This window comes from Rhipicephalus sanguineus, chromosome 2 (assembly GCF_013339695.2).
Source record: "Rhipicephalus sanguineus isolate Rsan-2018 chromosome 2, BIME_Rsan_1.4, whole genome shotgun sequence".
Taxonomy (NCBI): Eukaryota; Metazoa; Arthropoda; class Arachnida; order Ixodida; family Ixodidae; genus Rhipicephalus; species Rhipicephalus sanguineus.
This window is the reverse complement of record NC_051177.1, coordinates 226,158,238-226,183,448: the sequence shown is the minus strand read 5'-3', so window position 1 is coordinate 226,183,448 and position 25,211 is coordinate 226,158,238. Positions and strand designations below refer to the sequence as shown.

Here is a 25,211-nt window from a genome sequence, read left to right as displayed (position 1 = left end):
GACGCTGTGCCAACGCTTTTTAAGTCTGTTTCTGGTACTTGCCGCTGATGGTAGGGCGACGACATCGTCGCAATGTTCATCACTTCGGGACACCAAACTGGTAGAACCCCCCTTGTCGTTAAGTTGCGTGCACCCGCATTGCGGTGCCGCGGTCTCTTCCGTAGTCACCCAGATAATAAAACATGCACCACGATTACCTGGCATCATGATTGCGAAAATGGATGTATTTTTCCAGAAAAAACTGTCATCGCAATGCTGCTAGTCAAGCGTTCGTTCTAGTCTGGCCACGGCGTTTGCCTGTGTGCGCACAAGCGGCTATGATCACTCGTCACAACAAGGTGCTGCCCTGTGGTCAGTCAGGATCACAGGATCCAGCAAGAAGCACGTTAACTGTGCCACATCATATTCACGAGCAAAACACATTCGGAGAACTGGACGAACCGGGACGAACTACGACGTACGTTGCGAGACGCCATGGATAATGGTGTGAAATATAAAACTATAACAACGTTGCCAGTTGGGTAACACACATCACGCTTCTTCTTATGTTGTACCGCTTATATTCAACTAAGTAACCTTTTATCCTACGTCTCATTTACTTTTCATTTGCTATAAATATTTCTATCCGCCGTAATAACTGAACACAAACATTCCCTTTTTTATGCACGCTTTGACCCTTCTTGGGGGCGCTCCAGGCAAATAAGCGAGGAGGAAAAGGAAGGGTGTCGCTACCTTGAAAACTTGTTTTATCTAGGGACCTTAGGCGGAGCGGGGCGGTGCCGCCGTCTGTGAGAGGTGAAAAGAAGTAATGCTTCACGATCGACACTTACTAGCGCTTACTCCGAGATTGCACGTGATATCGGAGGTCATGGTTAAAGCGTCTCGATACCAGAGAGGTAGACTGGCCGCGCTGGCGTCGCCGAGGCACCCTTGACGCAGTTACGTTCTTTGCCTTTGGATTCGTGTTAGCGTGCGTCGGCTCATCGGAGTAGTGCAGCTTCCACGTGCACGAACGGGATTTCTCTGCCGCCGACTGCTTCAATTGCGAGAGCACCGACTAACAAAACTGCTGCAATATGCGTTGCAGAAAGGACGCGATTTCGACGGGCGAATGTCGTGCCTTGGTGGAGCGAGAGCAGCGCCTGCGAGACAGAGGCCAGAGGGACGCACGCGTTTGCGGCTCAGGCTACGAACCTCTACCTCCCGCGTACTGAAGTGCAGTGTGTGTTATGTATGCATGAGCACAGGCGTCGGCTACCCATTACTAGAAAGCGCACACCGTGCCGTTTCTCTCCTTAATTGACGACGCTTTGAAGAAGTGCATACCGGGTACCAATGTTGATTATGAGCTTGTTGATATCATCCTTACGCGGGATTCACGATTCGCTGTGTCCAAATATATGTTCGCACCGTCAGCTACCACAATGGTTTAATCATGATCATGGGCGTTAGTCGTCGCGATAGAGACATGCTGTCAACATGGGTGCATCCACGTCAAACGGTGCTATAGCTGCCAAACACGAATAGACATTGTACAAGCTCTCATATATCATAAGCACTACTTCTGTGAAGACACGTTTCACTTTCGTGTTATACCGATTCCTATGACGGAGGGATCAGCCATGTTTTTTTTTTATAAATGTTTTGATTTCTCGTACGCACCACGCTGCGCGGGGAACGCGTCTTCTGTGTTTTCCTAAGCGAACACGTACACTGCTGGGTAGTGTCGCATAAGGGCACAATTTTCATTCAGCAAATCGTAAAATTCATTCCAAAAAGACAGGGCGTGCAAACAAGTGAGGACACCACAAACGCCGACTAACAACTGAATAGATGCACAACGGCGGAAAAGGAAGAAGGCACGAAAACTTATCCGCGCGTGCCATAGGTTGCATGGCCATGTGCGGATAAGTTTTCGTGCCTTCTTTTCCGCCGTTGTCCATTTTTTAAAGTTTTCTACACGACGCGCAAGTGGTTCCAAATCACGCTCCTCCACTGAATTCAGCGGTGCGTCCGCGGGAGCCCCGGCGCCATTTCCGAGGAGAATCGAGGAGGAAACATGCGCGCGGAGGAGAGTGTCGTTACTTTCCTAGATCAAGGGGCTTTGTGGCGAACTAGATTTACTGTATATGCTACCTTTGCATATACAGTAACTCTATGGCGAACTAAAGCCCCTATATACCTTCGGAAAAGCTTTCTCTTGATCTACGCCGCTTCCTCCTCTCGACGCCTCTGATAGGGCAGCCGCGGTCACGTAGTAGCGCGCGCCTTCTTTCTCGGTATTTTGTCTCCTTCGCCTCTCGGCGCCATGTTGAACGCTCCAACGTGCCATGTACTGTGTGTTCGCCCCATGTGAAGTGCACGAAGTGTGAAGTGCACGTGTGCGTCTCGCTCGTTTTGTCGCGATGCCGGGTTGCTGTGCGTTTGGCTGCCATAACCGTGACACCCAATGGAAAAAGTTTTCTGCCATATCCTCGCGGAAAAGAGAATGCAGGTCGTCGCAAAGTCTGGCTCCACAGAATATGTCGAACAAACTTCGAGCCGAGATCGGCGCGGCTTTTTGAGGTATGTGCTCGTGCGTTTTAACTCTTGACAGGCGTCTTGCTTTGCCGTGTGACATATGTGGTATATTACTTCATGTCACACGAAATTTTGTGTAATTTGTCATGCACCAAGACAGTCACTTGCTCGTGCAAGTCACTGTCTTGTACAGCAGATGGTCGAAATTTCCAGAGCCCTCAACTACGGCGTGCCTCATAATCATATCGCGGTTTTGGCACGTAAGACCTCACATATTATTAACCTTGAAAGAACGAGTGTCGTGCACTGCAACACTAGGTTGTGTTCCACACATTCTACTTACCTTTCACTGTGATGTGCAGATGGAAGGGCGAAGACAGAGCCAGCGTCGGAATGAAAGTGCGATAGCAGAAAAAAAAAAGAACCTAGCGCGCAGAATTTATCGAAAGCCGTGCATTTACGTGCAGCTCCTCCATCATATTGTCTAATTTGGCGAACCACTTCTGGGTTGCAGTCACAACTTTCTGCAAATTCGGAACATGAGCGGGGCTTTAGTTCAGCGGACCGTGGCTCACCAGCCGGCGTGTCATCATGAATTATCGCGTCACACATCTAGCGCATAAGTTTCAAAACGCTAGAGATGGCATATATCACCTGTGCTGTACTTTTGCAAAATATGTCGCATTGCAAAAAGTACGGCAATAAAAACGTTTCAGAAAGGTATGCTCGTTGAGTGGGATCTTTAATCGAGCTGCAGCCGCTGAGATGTCCGTTTGAAATTCGACACTTCAATAGAATGAGTGGGTTAATGTCGTTGGTTTTACCATACTGGTTTTAAGTTTTCATCACGGTGTAAGAAACATAATTTAGGTGTGGGCACTCCGCCCGACGGCGCATCCACATAATGTTCGCCTCTTTCCTCCTCTCGGCCCCCATGTCGCAGCGCCTCCCACGCAACCGCGGCCGGCGCATGTACTATAGAAGACGAGCTGCGTGCGTAGCGTCCGTAACGGCGTTGCGCACGGGAGAAGTCAGCGAGCAGAAAGACTGCTCACGCGCTCTAAGCAAGACGCCGCGCTTTTACGTACGCAACGCTGTTAGGGACGCTATGTGCGTCGGGTGCGCCGTTTACACCGTGGCCAGTCGCGAGAAACGCGGTATGCGTTTCTTGCTCTAGTTGCTAGCGTGCACGGTTAAAAAAAGGCAATGAGGTGAAAAAAAAATGAAGAAAAGCGCGCGTTCGCCTCGTCGCAATAGGTTTCTTAAGCCCCCATGTCGCAGCGCCCCCCACGAAACTGCGGCCGGCGCATGTATTAAAGGCGAACATTATCTGGACGCGCCCTCCTTCGCGGCGGGCGGAGAGTGTCCACACCTAAATTATTTTTCTTACACCGTGGTTTTCATTTATTGGTTTTATAACATCATTTATTAAACGTCCCAGAACGGCGTACTGCGAGCACACGTCATTGGGCAGGCAAAGGAGATAATAATGATACATGTGGTTTTACGAGCCAAAACCACGATATGATTACGAGGCACATTGTAGTGTAGGGCTCCGGAAATTTTGACCATCTGGTGTTCTTTAACGTGCACTGACACATCGCACAGTACGCGGGGCCTCGAGCATTTCACCTCTATCGAATTCCGAACACGCGACCTTCGGATCAGCAGGCAAGCGCCGAAACCGATACATCACCGCGGCGGGCAGGCCGAGGAGAAGTAACATATGTAAAATGTCATGAAGTTTTGATCGAGAACCTTCATGGGAATTACAGGCATTGCTCCTGTTATATATGATAGAGATAGTTTATACGCACGGCAACTACTACTTCCCAAACGGCGTGGCTTGACATCACAGCTGCCATGTAAATATTTCTTGCCGATGCAATAAATAGCGCGTCGTGTTTACAGAATTTTATGTCAACCTTTTTTAAGTAAACCCAGTTACCGATATCCGCGCCAGATACACAGGGAAACGCTACGCTCCGAAAAGAACCGTAAACGACGTGCAATTTGCTACAAATTGTACATGGCTTGCAGCAGCTCTTCTGGCGCGCTATAAGGGAATTGATGGTGCGCGCATCCACACCAACTGAGAAAATGAACGCAGAAATAAAGAGAATCATTACACACAGCCGTATGCGAGACATGGCACGCGGCCACGGCTGGACTAGAAAGGCTGTGGCTAAAGTGGCAGCGCCAGCGCGCATCCGGACTGAAAGCTTCACGCGTCCACGCGGAGCGTTCGAGGGGGCGCCACCGTCGCACGCGAAAGACGCGCTAGAGAGGAGGCGGCGGAGGGGAGAGCAGATGGCGGTACTTTTACGAAGTATTGGCCTCGACGCCAACCACTGGAAACGCCGGCGCCACCTTCAGCGTGACGTGCTTGGCAGGATCACGTGGTCTCAGCGGCCGCGTCGGCTGCTTGTGGCGCACTGTCGCGTGCTTCGAAAACGAGTTCCAAGTCCCACATGCGCTGCGGTCTGTTCAAATTCGGAAGTTTTCTCTCTTTTTCTACTCAATTGAAACCATTGTAATAAAGTGGCTGCCTCCGAAGGCGCCGAACATGGGGCTCTACCGCTCGGTGCCGCAGTGCCGCGTTAACGCAACGGAGCCCAGTGTCAGCCTGCACTGGTAACCGCGGGACAAGAAACAGCGTGAAGCATGGGTTGTAAAGCTAAGAACCGGCAAGTAGCCATCCGCTACAAGTCTTGCGTGCAACAAGCACTTCCGCGACGAAGACTTTCGTTACTGCGTCGGGCCCGCGATGTTCGGTGAGTAGCAGACAGCGCGCACTGAGATGATGGCTCGCGCTCTTCCCGCCGGCAAATGATGCTTATCTGCCACAGGATGGTAAAAGCGCTACCTTTTACCACGTGCGATGCCATCTCAGAACCCTCCAATGTGACCTCTTGATCGTCGTCCCCGTGCTCAGCGTCCACAAAAACGGCTGCAGATGCGCAGGTCATTGTTTAGATACGTTAAATTAAAAAACGCACAGGGTCCCTTATGCATTCGTTCAAGATGACTAGAAGGCGAAAGCCATCTTCTTCTTGTCAGTCGATGTACTGATTCTCCCGCGCCCCCTTCCAAAAGCGTTCTGCACCTAACGCGGTTTTGCGCGGCCTCCGTGACCGATCACGGAGGCAATGCAAAGCGACCAGGACGTGTGAATACGTCATCATGTGACGTCACATTATGTGACGTCATAATGACGCTACATATATTGGCGATCTGTGACGTCATGATGACGTCATATGGTGACACCATCGCGTGACGATTATTTTTTGCATCACTCGTGTTGACGAAGCCAACGCGGAACGCCGACGGGCAACCTTCCCATTTGATGAGGCATGCATTGCTTCATAAGCTACATAAATTTTGCATTGCCTCCGTGATCGGCCCACCGATGATCAGCCCACCGGCCAACCCCATGTATTTTCTTGGAGCCTCATTTATTTACGTGGGAAAGCTGCCACCCTGTTGGCGTTAGACACGACACTGCTACCAAAATTGTTCGGGTACACGCCAAATAATTACTATCCTGTTTTGCGGCTGCTGGTTGCTGCAATACCTTCTATTTTATTCACCGCTATTTGAAGTTCATGTGGGTCCTAGTTCACAGCCGACGTTTGCAGAACAAGTCCGGCAAACCTTACTGTATTTTCTTTCTTTTCCTAGGTGTCGCATGCTACTATATGCTCGGTCTCGTAGACTGGTTCTTCTTCCACCAGCAATCTCGAATTGGTGAAGCTTTGGTCTATGAATTTGTTGATGACAGAGAGCGGCAAGTTCACTGGAATGCAAACGGAACGATAATTAAGGAGCATTAAAAAAAGGCGTCGCATTTGCTCACGTTTTGTGTGAGCACCAAACGAAACGAATGCGCTGAATAAAGAAACAGAAGCAGCGGCATTTGCCCGCTGAGAAGACCGATCAATACGCTGTGCGAGACAACTTGTGAAATGACATTGAAACGTACCCGAATTTAGACTGAAAAAGAAAAAAACACTGAATCGTCGGGACGGCAGATCACAAAGTTGCCATGCGCACCGAAGCCGCACTTGTAAGGAAATTGTTTTTGAACTGCTCTGATAGCGTTCGCGCAACAGTAGTTGTTTGTTTGCTCACAAATTCTCATATTTTGCGGCCTAAAGTTCACAGCGCGGTGCCAAAACGCGCTCGTAGCAAAAGGGAAACCATCAGTACGAACATACATGCAGACGCTCATACATGCAGAGGCACCGTCAGTCGTCGCTGGCTCAAGGCTTCTTTCTGTTATGCTCCGTTTGGTTATACAGGCAGTCTACTCCAACGAGATGTTTCACAGTTTGCACTCAGCGAGTGACTACCTTTCACGCGACACCTTTCAAAGCGTTTTCCAAAAAGATTGCGATAGCGCACGCGCTTATGCTACCTCTCCTTATCTCGACGCAGACGTTGTATCTATGCTTCTGAATTTAAAGACTAAAGCTTCGCCTGGTCCCGATAACATTCACAATGCGTTCTGCGTCGATACGGTGAGATGGTTGCTAAACTCCTTGTGATCATTTTCCGCGCCTCTCTGTCTTCTTCTTCTGTTCCGATAGATTGGAAAACAGCGCGAATTGTCCCAATATTGAAATCTGCAGATAAACTATTGGTTACAAATAATCGCCCCATATCTATTACTTGTTCTTGTTGTAAGCTTCTCGAGCACGTCATAGCTAACTACATCACTAATTTTCTTAATGACAACATATTAACCCCCTTTCAACATGGGTTCGCGAAGGGTCTGTCCACTGTCACTCAACTGGTCACAGTCATACATATTTTCGCATCTATTCTTGATAAATCCGGGCATATTGGTGTTATTTTCTTAGACTTTAGGAAGGCTTTTGATTTAGTTCCCCACAATAAATTGATTTTCAAACTTAAAAATATTGGCCTTCCAGAGTTTATTGTAAATTGGGTCTCCGCGTACTTGTCAAATCGAACACAATCTGTTGATATAAATGGTCACTGTTCATCCATACTTCAGGTTACATCAGGTGTTCCCCAGGGAAGTGTTTTGGGACCACTACTTTTTTTAATATATATAAATGATATTGTTGAAGCTGTCCCTGAACATGTCGGAATAAGGCTGTTCGCCGATGATTGTATACTCTATAAGCAAATAGTTACCATGAATGATCAGCAGCTTTTAAATTCCTGCCTTGATAACGTTTTCCAGTGGTGTAAGCAGTGGGATATGAAACTAAACTCAGACAAAACAGTGTACATGAACATCACGAGAAAGAAAAACTTTTCTTCTTTTCCATATGCGCTACAAACTCACATACTCAAAGAGGTCAGTGAATATAAGTACCTTGGCGTAACAGTAACCAAATATCTAAGTTGGAATATCCATGTATCGAACATTTGCGCATCCGCCTTCCGTAAGCTATGCTTTCTCAAGTACAAACTTCGTCTCTCCCCGCCATTTGTGAAGCTGTTAGCCTATAATACCATCATTAGACCTACTCTCGAGTATGCGTGCGTCATTTGGGACCCATACACTAGAAAAAACATTCATGCCATAGAAATGGTTCAACGTAAATGCATTAGGTTTATATTTTCTAAGTACCGCATGACAGACTCCCCCACAGCTATCATGAAAGAAAATAATATAGAAGATCTCCAGCTTCGTCGCCAAATTCTGAGATTAAAATTTCTTTTTCATTTAAAAAACAAACATTTCGTACTAGATGCCTCTACGTTTATCCAACCACTGACGTCACGAGAAACTAGAAATCGCCATGCTGCGTCGATAACACCATTCCAGACACCAGTGCTGGGCAGTATCGAAGATACATGTATCTTCGATACTATCTTAGATACCCTTTGGGTATCTTGTATCTGTATCGCGATACGTCTCGAAAGACGTGTATCAGTATCTGTATTTCCGATACATTGAATAATGTATCGTGTATCTTAAGATACAAGATACTGCGATCGCAACACCACGCTGCCAAACAATAAACGTTGGTTGAAATCCGCTTCTCAAGCCGATACTGCCCCCACTAAGCCACCAGATTAAAACTAAATACAGTGACATTATTCTATCTTTTCGTCAGAGTTTTCCAGCAACGGCAGGCGATGAGCTCTGAGCGTCCTTATTGAGGGAGCAGAATAACATATGGTGGCGCTCACGTCGTCTTGACAAACAAACGCGTGAACGTCTACGCCCAGAGGGCATTTTGTTTTAACGGTTTCTTTCTTTTTTTTTAGTTGTGTCAGTGCTATGACACTTGGCTTTTAGCCACTGTCCTGTGCCACGTACTCCAATGCGTGCGGTGTCTTTTGCACAAATTCTGATGCCGCTGTAGTGTCGTTATCGAAGTTTTTCTTGCGTTTTGCTTCGCTGCGAAGTCTGAAGAATGCAAGAAAAGGGGTTGCTTTGCGTCTCGTGGCTTTCACAGATCGGTGATCTAAAGGGCCTCGTCGATGCAAGTTTTACTTACATGCAATGAGATTGACTTATATACAAACAAGGTTCGTACAGATATATAGCACCACCGATACCGATGCTGGATTTACCAGCACAAGCATTCACTTAACAGGAGGTGTTTTGACGTACGTCTCTTTTCTTTTGTTCAATGAGTTTTCGAAATCATAATTGGATTGAGAGCACAAGTTTTTTCTAAGCTGTCCTTTTCCATCCCATACATTACCTATCTCTCAACGAGTTGGTCTACGCTATTTTACATAGGCACCGAATTTTCTGTGGTCTTACCTTAAATGCCTAATTCTCATACCTATTAGGGGTTAGTGGTTATGGTGCTTGACTGCTAACCCGCAGGTCGCGGCGGCCGCAATTCGATGCCCGTGTGCTTATATTTAAGTTTAATAACACCACGTGGTCGAAACTTCGGGAGCTCTCCATTACGGTCTCTATCATTATCATATCGTGGTTCTGTGGGACGCTAAACGCAACAATTATCATTAGCTCTTGAGGGTGCCGCCTGCATCGTGTTCCTATACTTATTCGCTGTTTGATATATAACCGCTTTTCTATTTTACTTAGTTATATTTGTTTTTCTTTTTCCTCTTCTCTAAATATTTTTACTGTTATTAATCACCAAGTAATCGGAGGTTAAGTGGTAATATAGTGTGAATAGCGGCGGTGTCCTGCGGCACACGTTTTTCTGGGCTGCAGATGTTCTCTCGTAAAAGAAAAAAAAATGTTAAAAGATCGCGCATTGCTAAGTACGTCGCTAACGAACGCTTTACGCTAGCAGATCAGTAGAATATGAAAGTAACTGCAGTTTTATGTCACCTACGTAAAGACGATGCGTCGCAAAGAATGTCAATACCAGCTTCTCGCTGATGTACAGGCTGTTTCATACTTAGGGGAAATCTCGGAGCGCGTGGCATCGCGATGCGACTAGCGCTGCAATGGCGCGCCGGCAGCAGCTAGCGCGTGCGCAGACGCTTCGAGGGTGTACAGTTGTACATCTGCGCACGCGCAGATGTACAACTCTACACCCGCGTGGTTGCAGCGCTGGCCGCATCACGACGCCACGCGCTCCGAGATTTCCCCTAAGTGTGAAACAGCCTGTACACCTGTCCGGTGATCGGGGCGAAAAGCGTGATACGGTTACGGAGAAGGTAGAACTTAACAACGGCATTTGCACCACTGTGCGGAGGCTTCTTATTGAATTTCTTATGCTTAGATGGCATCCCGCTAGCTGTCGGCTCCACCTAATTACAAAAGCGGCAAGCAAAAACTGTTATCAGCGAAGTGTATAAGGAGCTGTCATGATATGCATCTAAAGCAACCCCAATAACTTGTTTCGGAACGAAAGTAAGATACCTTCAGCAAGTAATACAAAACCTTTGAGATACGAAGAGCATAGGTCTGCAAACTCACACATGAGTCGACTCGCTCAAACTCACTCAGACTCAGATCGAGCCGTGAGCCTGAGTCTGAGTGAGTCAGGCTGAGTATTATTTTCATGAGTCTGAGTCCTTGTGAGTCCGGTTGGCAAAACTTTCAGTGACTTCGAGTAAGAATGAGTCCGAATGAGAAATATTTTTGTGAGTCTGAATCCGAGTGAGCCCTAAGGGCGAAATGTATTTCATGCGTGAGTCTGAGTGATCTCCACATTTTTCTTTTTTGCCGACCTATAGTTCTGTCTACTCAATTTCAGCATCCCTATCAGCTTTGTAAAGACTCACGCTTATACTCACGTCTACTCACCCATACTTCAAAGCACTAGCTTTCATACGCAATCTCAATATTTATTGATCAGAGGCGTGAGTTACGGAGGCAAGTGAGGGGAGGGATGTTTGACCTCCCTCTGGCAAAATATTTCATGGGAAGTTCTTGATAAAATATCCCGTGTGAGTCATCTCTTTCGATAAAAATGCCCTTACTGCATTGTAACCATTCATAACTCATATTTGAAGGTATGAGATAAGGCGCCAAGTGGAACACTAGTTATATGAGATGTTGATGTTGAAGCGCATTGACACTGTTGTCGAAAAAGTTAATTATACGCTAATGGACTCATGAGTCGACTCATTCAGACTCACTCAGACTCAGATTGAGCCGTGAGTGTGAGTCTGAGTGAGTCCGAATAAGGAAAATTTTCGTGAGTCTGAGTCCGAGTGAGCCCTAAAGGTAAAATATATTTCATGTGTGAGTGTGAGTGAGCTCCACATTTTTTGCCGACCTATGACTAACAGACATTTCATGCAAATGAAACAAAAATGGTCACAGTTAATAATGTTTCAAGCGAACATTTTTGTGCATTGGCGTTTAGTGCTACATTACCGTATATACAGATATACAATAACGAATTTCCGAATGTATCGAAGTATCTTAAGATACAATTGGAATGTATCGTATCGGATACAATCGGCGTTATGGTATCTTGTATCTGTATCTCAAATACTTCTTGCCTGAGTATCTTGTATCGTATCGCGATACAATTTCAAAGTATCTTTGCCCAGCCCTGCCAGACACGTACCAACACATTTAAGTTTTCTTTTTTTCCTCGGACCATTGCAGACTGGAACGCCCTGCCGTTTGAGTCGCTACAACACATTGACTACTTCGACTTTATCACATCATAACCCTAAGCACTATCCTTTTTTTGGTTCGTATGTACAGGAAGTACGTGCACTAGTAATCCCAGCCGTTTACATGAATGTGTTGTGCCATGTGTTATATTGCGAGTATGTATTGGTGTAAGTAGTTTTGTGTACATATACTTATTCTGGTCACGAATTGTTACTGATTTATGTGATGAAAATGCTGTTGGATATGAATTGCTATGTGTACACTTGTTTGTATGAGAGTATTAATTTCGTGTGTATATTGCGCGCGTTGACTACTGATTGATTGTGATTTTTTTTCCACTCCTGCATGGGCTCCGATTTGAGCCTGCAGTATTCTGTAAATAAATAAATAAATAGATAAATAAATAAATAAATAAATAAATAAATAAATAAATAAATAAATAAATAAATAAATAAATAAATAAGAAGCCGGTTCAGGGGTCTCCAACGCGGTGACAGAGTGACGCGGGTGCTCGGTTTTCTGGAAAGAGACAGTGACTGTAGACTATCTTGTGCTTTCAGTTCGTCGAAAATTATTATTTTGACAGTAAAGAACACAGTTCATTTCGAAAGTACTTACAGAAATGCCCTGGAGGGCTTCAGCGAGGTGTTCTTGTAGAGCGCCGACAGCAATACCTATGGGGAGCGCGCCGGCGGTATCCTGCCTAGCACGCAATCGAGGCGCGTCCGATAGAGGGCGACTCCGTAACTCCTCGAGGCCAATAGGGGCTTTATGGCGAACTAGAGTCACTAGAAAAATTTCTGAATACCGCAAAGGTAGGCTGCACGCGGGCAACATTGAGCGGCGGCGGCCATTTCCCTTCCGGACCGTCCGGCGCGTTGGTAGCGTGTGTTGAGAAGTGACCGATCTCTTCGCCTCGATGCCGTGTTACGCTCGGCGTAACTGCAATATGTGTGTGTGTGTTTCTTCAAAAGGATATCAGAAGTGATTTCGAGTCATCGACAGTCTGAATTGACTGCGCGGTAAGCGGTGTAGCTAATGAAACGTGCGGCGAATGTTGCCATGTGCTCGCGAACTCTCTTCGTGGCTTCATCGGTCTCTTTTCGTGTCACGGCCGGGTGTGTTCGCAAGGTCCGGAGCTGTAGACATAGTTGCATTAGCGTAATGACCGCGCGAGATGCCATTTACTTCGACACTTGGTGAATGTTGACTGTTTGCGCTAGCTTTGCAGTCGGTGTTCAGGTTCACTTCATAGCGGATTCGAGAACATTATCGAACATCGAGAACATTCAGCATTGCGTCCTTCGACTGATCGCTGACGCATATCTTACTTGCGCACCATGCTTGCTGTTAAGCTGGGTGTTATTTGTAATAGAAGTGGTGTGTGTACGGTAAGTGGAAGTTGTGCGTGGAGTATTTGTCTCGGTTCGGAACGCCAGCAGCCGAACGCCTGGGCGAATCGGCGTGCGGTAGGTAAGGTGCATCTTATTTTGCGAATACGTTGTCATTTCCTAACAGATACGTAGAAAATAGGCCATCAAAATGATTGACGTCACTACTCAGTTGTTTCATTTCCTATTTTTTTGTCTCCTTAATATTCCCAACGTTGCAGTGCATTTGCAAATATTTTGCTGTGTTCCGACACAGTTTTTTTTCTTTTTTTTTTTTGGCGTTGCCAGCGCATAAACGGCTGGGGTTCGGTTTCTGCACTGCTTTTAATTTCAACTTTTTTTTTCGTAATGCACTCTTGTTAAAACTTCCTCGGTGCAGTGCTTTATGTTATCTTGACCACATATAGCACATCCCGAAAAGCTTTAACGCGCATGCTACTGCAGCACAGTATGTATATAGATCTAGGGCTCGCATGAAATCGATTCCCTCAATGCGTGAGAGGATAAGCCATTTTTTTGCTGTGACCATTTCTCACCCGCTAAACAGTATTGTAAGGGTACGCTCGGCGCAATGCAGCATTAGCAACATTCTTTATTGAAAAAAATAAAATACGCTTAATAACATTGCCTTATACCATGTTTATCAACAGAGTTCCACGCTTCAGTTTTCCGCAGTGGCAAATGATCATACGACAATACCTTCAAGGTATACAGTAAACAGTTATTATTTTAATAAGTCTTCGATTTCGCTCTCGTGCGTGACACGCTTATAACTCGAAATGCATGCACAATCTGTCCAACAGATCGAGATATAAACAGCCGAGCAAATAGAAAGGTATGTAGTATGCAGTTTTCAATATCGCTGAACATAGCGAACCGAAAAGGTGAAGTATCCTGTTGCGTGAGAGCTTTTCCAGCAAAGTTTGTGCAGTTCACTGCAGAAAGGAGTGTTCTTCGAGGGGGGCGAATTCATTCCGCGGCCAACTATGCAGCCATGTACAACGACGCTCTTTGACGTTAATGTTTCCCACACGGAATGCAAAAATATACGAACTTCCCGGAGTAGCTCACCAGCAACGTTCGGTTACTGGTGAGCTACTCTCTGGCATCTGCAAGATGCGTTTAAAAAAGTGACGAAGTACTTCTAGGGACCGTGGTACTGCTAAATGTCCGGCCGCGCTCTGCATTAAACGCGCCTGCACCCAAAGCGCTTGGAAGGGATATGGCGGCGAGAGGTCACGTGATGCGAGTAAGCCTGTCGCGTCGGCGGCGGCGCGCGGAAAACAGATGTGATACTCTGAAATTTTTCTAGTGATTCTATGGCGAACGTGCGCGCAGCGCGCCTTGCGGTGACGCAAGGAACTACGTGTATTCCCCCGCGGTGGGAGAGCGCGCGCGGTCTTCGACGGCGCCCGGGTGTCGTCTGCTACATCTGCGACTGGCCGACTGCACTACGCTACCGGATGCAGCCATAAAAGTTTTTCGCCAGCGTGGTTTGCCGCAAGGAAATAAGGCGCGTGTAGAGAATCTTAGTGGCAATATGTTTTATTTTTTCTATTTTACATCAGATGCCTTTGAGGCCACAACGAAAAAAAGAAACTGGGAAACTTCAAAAAGCAGACGATCTGCATTAGTAATCAGGGGCGTGCCGAAAATCACGCATATTCTTCGACATAAATCATGCAAGTTCTTCGATATAATAAAAGACGAGCATTTCTTCTATCTCATTAGCATGAATCATAGAATAATGTCGATAACTGCGATACAGAACTATAGCGCGCAGGGAGAAAACGTACATTTCCGGAGCACGTTTGGGCAGACGTGAACCGATGGAACAGCAGAGCAACGTCTGCCGCTCGCTTCGAGCAGTGAGAATCAATACTTCGTAAGTACGCCAGTTTCTATGCTGCTACTCTACGATTTAAGTGTTACATTGTAATCATCGACAATGAGGCGCAGATGGTTCGTCCCCAACTTTCAATAAGTATACAAGTCCTGCGCGGAAAACGTTCGAACTTTGAACGCTCCATCTGACCATGAGCGCATGCAAGAATGGCCGAGAGGGTGGAAGGGAGGATCGAGAACTGAGAGCAAGCGACTGCGTCGACGAAAAGAACTTTCTCAGCAGAATGGTCAGCAGGTGTAATACTACACTAAGCTCGGTTGCTCAGGTATCCTCGACCAGCCGAAGTGACTCTTTCGAAGTGACACCTGGCATTTTTTAGGAGGTTTCACCTGACTTGTGCCGAACAAAGAAATCAACAACCGGCCGGGAGGTCCCTGAACTAACCGATAAAAGCAGCGCCAAACGAGCGAAGGTGTTCGTTAGGAGTCAAAAGTCCTCGGCAAACATAGTAACAACCACCAAAGTGATTCAAACTTGCAGGTAAGCTCCGTCGAGAATGAAGTGTGGCTCGCAGCTTTTTATATTGCTTTCTTGTAGCTCGACATTGAAGAACCGCTATCACGAAGTTCCAAAACAACACACTTGCCTGAAGAGCGTGAACACATGAGAATTACTTTTTCGTTTAAGTATGCAAGGAACTCCGTTACTCACGCTTTTCTTTTTACATTAGCGCATATTTCGCGGCATTTTCACACGCAATATATGTTTGCTAAAGCATGCGAAGGTGAAAAAATTAAAGGAACCGCTCTAGCAATTGTGGACAGCTTCGTGAAATTGTCGATTGTTCTTTCTGCCACGGCGCTCCAGCGAGCTTAGCGAAAAGACGCCGTAACGTTTGCCGTCTCGTATAGCGACGGGCATCGTGTTTCAGTAGTTACCTAATGCAAGGGCGGCGATCGAGCACCGAGCAGCGGCACGCAAGCAGACGACAAGAGCGGGCTCCTAGCCTCCCGCGTCTGCCGTCCGGCGCGCCCGTTCGGCCGCGGTTCTGTAGGCGGCGCTGTCACGACGTTCGTCGCCGCTCTCCGGCGTGACACTATTGGCCGCGAGATCGACCTATAGTTGGCAGCACCGTCGCCGCGTTAGTGTGGAGAGGCCGTCGGCGGCGCGTATACAAATGCACACAGTGGCGCTTCGTTGTGAGTGGTTTGAGCCGATTGTCGGCGAATAAAATGCGTGGATTACAGCCTACTGTTAATATATACCTTCTTCATTGTTGAATCGATGCACAAAGATGATCCAACGTTACTATTACTAGTAAGAGAAGCGCAATCTGCCGATGAAAGGGATGCTCGCCCTGAGTGACAGTCAAGGAGGTTAAAAAAAATTGCTCAAGTGGCGATTATTGCGCAATAGTGAAGCCGTGCCCACCAAAAGATGGCGGCTGTGCCCTCCATCTTAGTAGGGGCAAGATAAACCATCGGCGTTTGGCGAAGGAAAGCGAGCGTTTTCCACGCACGTCAGAGAAGTCTATTACGGCAACTTTTACGGGTCAGGTACTGCTGCAAGTGTGTCTTTGTGTTACTAGTTTTCGTAAATAAGCCTCAAAGTCATGGCAAATTTTATTGGAGACAAATCGCCAATACTCCTCTCCACGGGTTACTTTTGTTGGCAACAACGATCTTTTATTTTATAATTAACGTAGCATTTACACTAACAGATCAAAGCCATTTGATCTAAGTAGGCACCACCAGAAACGAGCAAGTTTCTGAGCTCTTTGGTGGGAACATAGATGGGAAAAAGCTGGCTTCACTTTTTCGAGAGCTTTCACTCCAGGTCTGCGCTTACGCACTATATGGCGTTTTCGGTTGTTTCTCTGTACGTGTTTAGCTTGTGCTCTGTGTACTACGCACTGCTGTAGTACGACTGAACTACTTAAGTGTTCACTTCTTGTTCATTCGTATACCAGCTCATATTCCTATGCAATGAGTTCAATAGCAGGGTGATTACACGTAAGATCGAACAAACAATGGCTGGTCGACCTCTCAATTTTATTTCAAAATTTTATATATTATTGCCTGATGAGTGGAAAGAAGAGATCCGCAATTTGTTTTGCCGCCAAAATTTTTTTCGAACCACAGGAAATCAATAATGACGAAGAGGTGGAGTGGAGCGCTCATCCGATCTGCTGTTCTGGCCAACTTTCGTTATGAATTGCACAAAATATATTAAAGTTAGGTAGCTGAAATTTATTTACCTAAATATATGCATGTTTTTGCTTCTGCTCAGCTATTTTTAGTTTTTTGTGTAGTGTAGATGTTTTTATAAAAAACCTCAAAAATGGACCAATCGGCAAAATTTTCTTTACTTTGAAGGTCTCAAAAAAGCCTTGTAGCAGAGCGACAAAAATTCTGCTTTACGTTCTTCGCATACTTATCTACCAAACTGCCAAATCTTGTATTTATATAACTTTTCGGGAAAGAGATATCATCGGGCTAAGTTCAAGAAAACACCGAACGATGAAAACGTCTGACGACAATTAAAAAAAAAAAAACCCATTTTTTAAATTTCTTAAACTTTGTCCACTTATTCTCCTCCACATCAGCTTTCACAATAATTAAAAACATGTTGCATAATGTCGTTGCACTAATAGTTACGGCCCCTCCAATGAGACCCTTTGGCGATGATGGGCAATTCCGACTTCTTGCCCAGCAAGTGTATAAAATGCAGGCAGGATTGAATTTCTTTTTATTGAAAGGTCAGCAGGTACCTAAAAAGGTGTCGCCGGCACTGAAGACGTTTTCGTGCTTCGCATCCACAGGCAGCGCAGTGAGCTGGCAAATTCGCCATTTCTTTATTTTTGATTGACAGCTGGTGTTCACGTGGATGCGAAGCATCCACGTGACGAAGCCACGAAGCCTGTGGATGCGAAGCACGATTTCAACAGACTAAAATACTTGGACGTAGCAAAAACACGTGTGCGCGGGAGGTTTTGGAAGCATTCTTCATTAAGGGGAAAAAAGATAGCTGTGTAAGTGAGGCCTCGGTAGCGCTCTACGGCGCAGAAGTGTCTTTTTTGATGAATAATGTGCGTTAACACGTGATGTTCCTCGATGTGTCTGTGCATCTATGCGCAGCCACGGGGTGTCTGCGCAGTTTGGGGTTCCCTATTTTAACTGATGCTCTACGTTCAATAAAAACAGTTGGTGTGTTGGTAGTGGTAGTGCGCTCGATCTGTTTAAGTGTTCCTTCTTTGTGTTGTCCTTTTCTAGTTTAGCGCAAATTTTCCTGCATAGTATGAACCAACTAGCCCCTCAAGACGTCCTGATCAGTATTATGGAGAAGGTCACTTTGCTGTACGTAGTATGATGCTGTCATGCACGCCATAATTGGTCCTCAAAGTTAGAGCATGTATGTTATCATCTATTCCCGCTTTGTTCTGTGTTGCCTACGAGGTAAAAGGAGTTGCACGGTGAGAAGCGGCGCTGCCAGTGTAGAGCAGCGGCGCATGCGTGCGGAGTGTCCGCATGCGCAGTAAACCGCCACGCTCGAAGACGAACCGCTCTAGCGCTCACTGTTTGCAGCATGTGTTGTCCAGTGTGTCTTCATATTCGCCGCAGATAGAAAAATCCCGATTAAAAATGTTTCACGGCGTCTTCCACGTTACCATTCCGTGGCTAGACACTCTGACCAGTTAGCCTTCCAATGCGCTGAAGAAAACAGGTGCCCTAAAAATTGGTTGTCTGTCCCTTTAAGTAAAGGTTGTTGCCTGTAACGACTATTTCATTTATTTGAATGACATCACACGTCGCTTGTTATGCGCTTAAAACTCCGAACAAAGGAATAGAAGGCAACCGAACACGCGCAGCACGCGGTATACGTCTATTGCGTTTTCACGGTAGACGAAGCCCGAGCGCTGAAATCGGTAATCGAAAATGGGCCGGAAAGTCATTTTGAGTGCGCCACAGCTACAGGACAGTCGATCGCGAAAAAAATCGTCGCCATCCATGCAGATGTACACATTGACGGCTAGCAGACGGCACCAGGAGCAATCGACAGTGAACGTGCTCCTGATGGCAACTCCGCTCGATTTCGCTGCGCATTTTGTTTGGACATTCAGTACAAATTGCTTTATGAACTTGCCCACTAACGTTTCAATAACTCGAGCAGGACAGACTGGCTGGTAGCGTCGAGCAGCCTTCACGTAACAAATGCGCGCGCGAGGAGCGGCACCCGAGTCCCCTCTCTGACGTCACACGCGAGAAGGGCGCCACTCAGAGATATCGAGGCGAATAGCTTTGCTTACATGCTGTGTGTCTGAGGGAGCGCTGTCGCGCCGGCGAAGGTTTGTACAGGTGCGGCGACGTGAAATGTCAGCGTTGGTAAAACTTCCAAACCAGCACTATAAACTTGCGAAAAATAGGACGCCAAGGACTCCGGCAATAATTACGTCAGTTGGGTTTATTGGATTATTTGATCTTTCGCCGTTCAGAAAATGCTGGCTGCAGATCCTGGTGTTCTTCGTAAGTAAGCTCCCAGGGACTCCCATCCTCTCTAAAAAGTGGAAGAAGCAAGTAATTAGTTGAAAGCACATATTTGCAATATTCACAGCTTGAAAGCAAATGTAAAGAGTGATCATAAATGAAGCAGCTTGTAAACAGCGTGCTTCTTTGCAATCATAATCAGAGGAGATACAAAACTACAGTGAAGCAACCTGAACCAGTTTCACCAGTTTCATACAAAAAAACAAAAACAGCAGTAGCTATCCCCACTAGCAAGAAAAAAAAAGCTTGAAGGTTTTAGAATCGACCCCACGCATTATACAACTTATGCAAAGTGAATGGGCATTAGTTGCAAATATCAGGGCTTAAAGGTCGGGCGTTTCCCAATATCATGAAGTCATGTTAAGAGGCATTCAAAAGGAGGCCTAATGTCCTGTCCAAGGTCTTCAATGCTCACACATGCCAGGTTGTACAGCCACTATGCAGATATCTGAGGCGAGCGCACAGCGAACATTCTGCACCGAAGGTCGCGCACCAGTGCGATCGATAGGTTGAGCATGCAGCCGATACCGTGTAGGACATGTGCGATTCAATCGGCGCTTTTCTGAAGGCGCCGTTACATGCTTTTTAACGCGGAGTCCTTTCTTTAAAGCGTCTAAGCGCATTTACTTCTTCACAGCTTTACTCCGCATTGTCTGACTTGGCGCTTCGCATCGCAAAACAAACATGTTGTTGCTAGTAGCGCTGTGTGGTGTTCCTGTGTGCCTTCTCGTGTCCGTGTTTCCTTTCGCGGTACACCAAAAGCCTTTCATACGAGTAACCAACAAGCCCACGTTGCAACTCTCATCGCATCGTTCCTTTTTATTTCAAAGTGAGGCATCGCGCCTCATGAGTAACAACAACCTCATGTCAGGGGCGTAGGCAGTAATATTTTACGGGGGGGGGGGGGCACCTCCATGATCTGAAGTAGGGGCAGGGCAGGCAGATGCATCATTTTGGGCTGTGTATGCCATCGCAAAAAAAAAAAAGAAAAACTTGGTTGATTCCTGTGTCATAGGAATCGGAATAACACGAAATTAAAGGGTGCCCTTACAGAAGTTACTGAATATTTACTGTACAATGATATAAGAGAGTTCGCACAATGTATCTTGATGTCTGGCAGCTATAGCACTGTTTAACGTGGATATATCCACTTTGATGATTGGTGGTACATCTCCATCCCGACGACTAACGTCCATGCTAAGTGATTAAACAAACCCTTGTGGTAGCTGTAGTAGCTAACGGTGAAAGCGTAATCAGAGAACGAGGTGTGATAGCCAGCAGAGCGTCGCATATTGGACGCAGAACTTGGTTGCCATCCCGCGGCATGTTAAATGTGATTGAACGCCACGGCCGGACTAGAGGGAAACGCAAAGCGCGTCGTGCCGGCCCGGTAGCCTGACCGCGATTTTTCTCGCGGCGAGCGCGTGAGCGGGGAACGCGGTGTTACAGCCAGGTGAGGCAGGTGCGCGTCGCAGAGCTATTTTTGGTTTGGATTAGCGTGATGATGTGAGCTAGGCCGACGCTTTTACGACGCTAGGGCTAAAGTTGCCACCTCGCGGTGTGTTAATTCATGGACAAACTTGAACTTCTATTGAAAACGCGCCGAATGGGACGGACGTGTAACGCGTTGCAGGTGCTATAGTCGCGGAGGCCACAGTAATGACGAATTACTCTACTTTACCGCTCCCAGAGGGCAACACCACCCCGCCGACCGAGAGAGCCGTAGATATAATAGGCGCGTTTGTAAAGCCTCTACAGTCTGTGACCGTGGCGCAGTGGATTGCGTGCCGGGCATCTGTTGTTGCGGACCGAGCGGTCGTGGGTCCGATGCCCGTTGATGGAACTTTTTTTCTTTGCCATCTGATCGTGCATATTTTTTTCTACGTCATTTCCGTGACGGAAATACGTCACTGAAGTCTTGGTGGACCCGGGCATAAAACACTGTCGTGTTAAAAGAATTCGGGGGGGGGGGGCACGGGCCCGGGGTTACACCCCTGGCTAGCCACTGCCTCATGTGCATTGTAGCTTCCAAAATTTAGGCGACGCGACTAACTGTAAACATGGCAGCGTTCACTAAAGGTGTAGCGCACATAAATGAAGAAATAAAAACACGCTAATCGTTCTAACACTGCCGTAAACAAAGCGCGACTGCTTACCTTTTGTGTGGAACAGTGGCAATCTTGCTCGTGAAGCAGCTGGGTAAACTTGTAGAAGTGTGTTCCTGGCGAGTTTTGGACGTGTTCGAGCAACCAACTACGCAGCAGTTGTTTCTGGGCAACGCTGAAGGCTGAAAGAAGCGTTATATTGCGATGGAAAACGCAACTATCGAGCAACTACACCACTCGCCTTGACGCTCACGGGAAGACTGCTCGTCCGAGCCGCCTACGCTTCCGAGCCGTAGTGACACGCGGCGTTGTCGGCGGTTTGCGCAGCGCCTATTGACGGGAGTTACACCTCCCTCTTGCTCCGTGGCATATTTCTCAGTAAACTTTTACGTAGGAGACCCGTCCCTCTGTTTAGGAGTTACACCGCGCTCTTGCTCCGTGGCATATTTCTCAGTAAACTTACGTAGGAGACCCGTCCGTCTGTTTAAACAAGTCCTATCAACCACTCTTGTACACGTGATCGCATTTTGCCCCTTTTTCTTTTTCAGTTTTTTGACATGCGGATGCTGTTTCTGCTGACAGCCCTTTGCGCCGACACCAGGTGAGAATGTGCGTGGCATATATAAAATGAAATGCAGCGCTCGGTAGACAAAGCTAAAATAAAGATATTTTGTGAACAAGTCAACAAAAATGTTGTCAGGAATGATAGTGCTGCGTCAGTTTTGCCAACCCTAAACGATTTTGGGCTGTGTTCGGCGCAAGCTTACACCGCCTTGCAAGAATGACAGCCGATCTCCCTGAACCACGCGATAGGTCAGGCCAGTTAGCTTTTCTCGCGCCATGCTTATTACCAAGAGCTTGAGCGCAGCCCCCTGAGTTGTTTTGAAAAGAGTGGTAAGCTGGGCAAGTTAGAATAGAGGCATAGTAATGAAAGCGCGAAATAAAAACGAGAGACAAAGCAGCACTCGTCCCCTGTTGTTGCTAGCACGGACCAAGCAAATAGCAATTAAAGAAGCCAAAGAGGCAGGATTGTTCAGATAAGTAGGAGAACACGGAAAAGGGTTCAGAGTACTAAAAAAGAAGCTTAGAATAACAGAGAGCTGAGCTAGTCTAATCTATCTTTGCATTGTTGAGATTGTAAGTGCACGCCAAAATTCGATGAATGCGCAGTGTTGTACCGTCATAGAAATGAAGAAACGCGCCTGATGATTGAAGCATGGCATATCGAGAATAGTGGTAGCGCATGCGTGAGCCAACCGTCGATTAACTTGCATAAAGATGAAATCAAATGCCTTAACAGTTATCTTCCACGTAGACCGCCACGCGTGCCGGATTGATAGGTTCGCCTGTTGCATGGGCATGCGCAGATAAGTTTTCGTGCCTTCTTTCTTTTCAGCCGTTGTGCGTCTCTTCAGTTGTTAGTCGGCGTTTGTGGTGTCCTGACTTCTTTCTTGTGTCCTTGTTTGCACGCCCTGTCTTTTTAGAATGAATACTTACCAACTAGCTCAGCTCTCTGTTATTCTAAGTCATACGTCAATAATGAGACTATTTCAATATAACTAAGAAAGGTGTTGCAGGGCCCCTTTAATAGAAGTATTGGTACATATTAGTCATGTGATAACGCCGACAAGTTCCCAAGCATAATCCCAGAAATTACGTTAGTTTTCAGATATCTGTGGGCAAATGTATACGCAGCTCTATATGAAGGCAGCGTTGTCATTTTGTGGGCTTTGCTGAATGCTTTGATGAATTGTGCCAAGTGGATCTACGATCAATTTTAGACTTTTTTTTTGCAGGAAACTCAACTGTACGATGATGTGCAACATGTTTTGATGCCACAGTGCAAACTAATGCAATAAAAAAAGTAGAGCATGCCTATCTGCATGGTTGCATATTTCGCAAAAGTAAAGCTAGCCTTATTGTACTAATTTAGTTGCCTTCATGTGTAGGCTGACACCAAGTTCCTTGTGCATCCCATTTCTTTGGATTGAGCTTAGATACTGGAACTGTGAAGTGCACGTCAATAGGCATTATGAGGAGGTTTTACACACTACTTCCATGTTGCTTTACTGCTGTGAATTATATATATATATATATAGTGCTTGGGCTCTACTGTATATGTTGTTCCATGTGTTCACTATTGGGTGCAGGTTCTGTGCACAAAAGTCGCAGTTTCGCCGCAACGGCGAAGCAGTGAATGCGATAGCAATAAATTGTAATGTAACCCGAAAAACGGAAAGCAGCTCGAAATTGCCAGCGCGTCGCTCGAGCCCAAAGGACGCACGAAAAGAACGCAGACAGGACGAGCGCGAACTATAATGCGTCACAGCTCGACACTTGAAGCGCACTGCTCAAACATAAAGCAGGATGCACGAAACGAACGAACAGGTACACCAGGGGCGTATCCAGAAAATTTTTTCGGGGAGGGTGGGGGTTCATCCATACTGTATGTATGTTCGTGCGTGCGTTTGTATGTTTGCGTGTGTATATATGCAAGCAAAACTGAAAAATTTTGGGGGGTTTGAACCCCCCCCCCCTTCTACGCCCCTGAGGTACACACAGGACGAGCGCGAACAGTTGTTACTTATTTCTGTTTGAACAGCGCGCTCCTTTCGCAAACGCGGCCGCTGGAGCGAGCGAACTGACCTTCGTACACTCTGTGACTTGAGCGCGGACATCTCGGGGAAAGCACAAACTCACAACCCCCCGCTCCACCCCCCGGCCGCCCCCTTCTTTCCTCGAGATTAGCACACGAAGGCGACCACGCCCTGTAGGGCGAAGAGCAACGGCGTTCGCAGGAGCGGGGCGACGGTCTTTAAAGCGCGCACGGCGCGCACTTTGCGCCATCTAGGTGGGGACCAAGAAAGCATGCTGAAGTAAATGGTGTATATAAATAGCTCGCCGTTACTTAGTAGGCTGAAAGACGGTACTCATCGTGGCCTAGCCGTCTAACGCCGCGTGCTGCGAAGCCGAGACTCTCCATGTAATTGCTAACGCAATAAATATTTGCAGGCATTCAAATATTTAGGAATATCATTAACTTCCACTCTTAACTGGTCGACCCATATAAAAAACATAAGCTCCACAGCCCGAAAAAAATTAGGCCTTCTGAACCATAAGTTGGGCGAATCCCCTCCTTCCGTCAGATTGATGACATACAAAACAATGATTAGACCCTCTTTGGAATACGGCAGTGCTGTTTGGGATCCTTACACCCAGTTAAACGTAGAAAATCTCGAAAAAATTCGAAGGTTAGCTGTCCGCTATGTTTACAAACGTTTCAGACGTTACGATTGGCCGAATTACAGCCACTATCTCAAAGGAGAAAAGAGGCACGTTTGAAGTTTTTGGCTTCTGTTTATTTTGGTAAGCTTGGAATAAAAACTGACGGTTACTTCAAGAAGCACATCGGTCGAGCCTCACGTCACAAGCATAGTCATTACATCAAGTCTGTATTCGCAAGAACTAACTTGTATAAATATTCATTCTTCCCGCGGACAATCACAGAGTGGAATTCATTACCATCTACACCCATGCTACGCAGTAATTTTTTTATATTTTCCCTTTTGTGTGTCTCTCTCTCTTGCTTGGACAACTGTCTGCAGTATTGTACAATATAAATAAAATAAAAATAAACAAAAATGGAAATATACGTATGCTTACACTTACATGAGAACTGCTAGTGTTTTGATTCCAATAAAATAGTGCAAACACTGTTTCTTGTATCAGTTGAGATATGACTATTTGTCGTGCATGCAA

At 46.4% G+C, this 25,211-nt stretch overlaps 1 protein-coding gene across 3 annotated transcripts in view; it reads left to right on the top strand.

Moving 5' to 3' along the window:
• Nucleotides 1–25,211, top strand: part of LOC119384136 (synembryn-A) — a 545,950-nt gene that overhangs the window by 195,943 nt on the left and 324,796 nt on the right. For all 3 annotated transcript variants that reach the window (XM_037652429.2, XM_049412780.1, XM_037652428.2), the window contains one exon: nt 22,001–22,053. In XM_037652429.2, the coding sequence (XP_037508357.1) occupies nt 22,001–22,053 (53 nt within the window). The remainder of the gene's footprint in view (nt 1–22,000; nt 22,054–25,211) is intronic.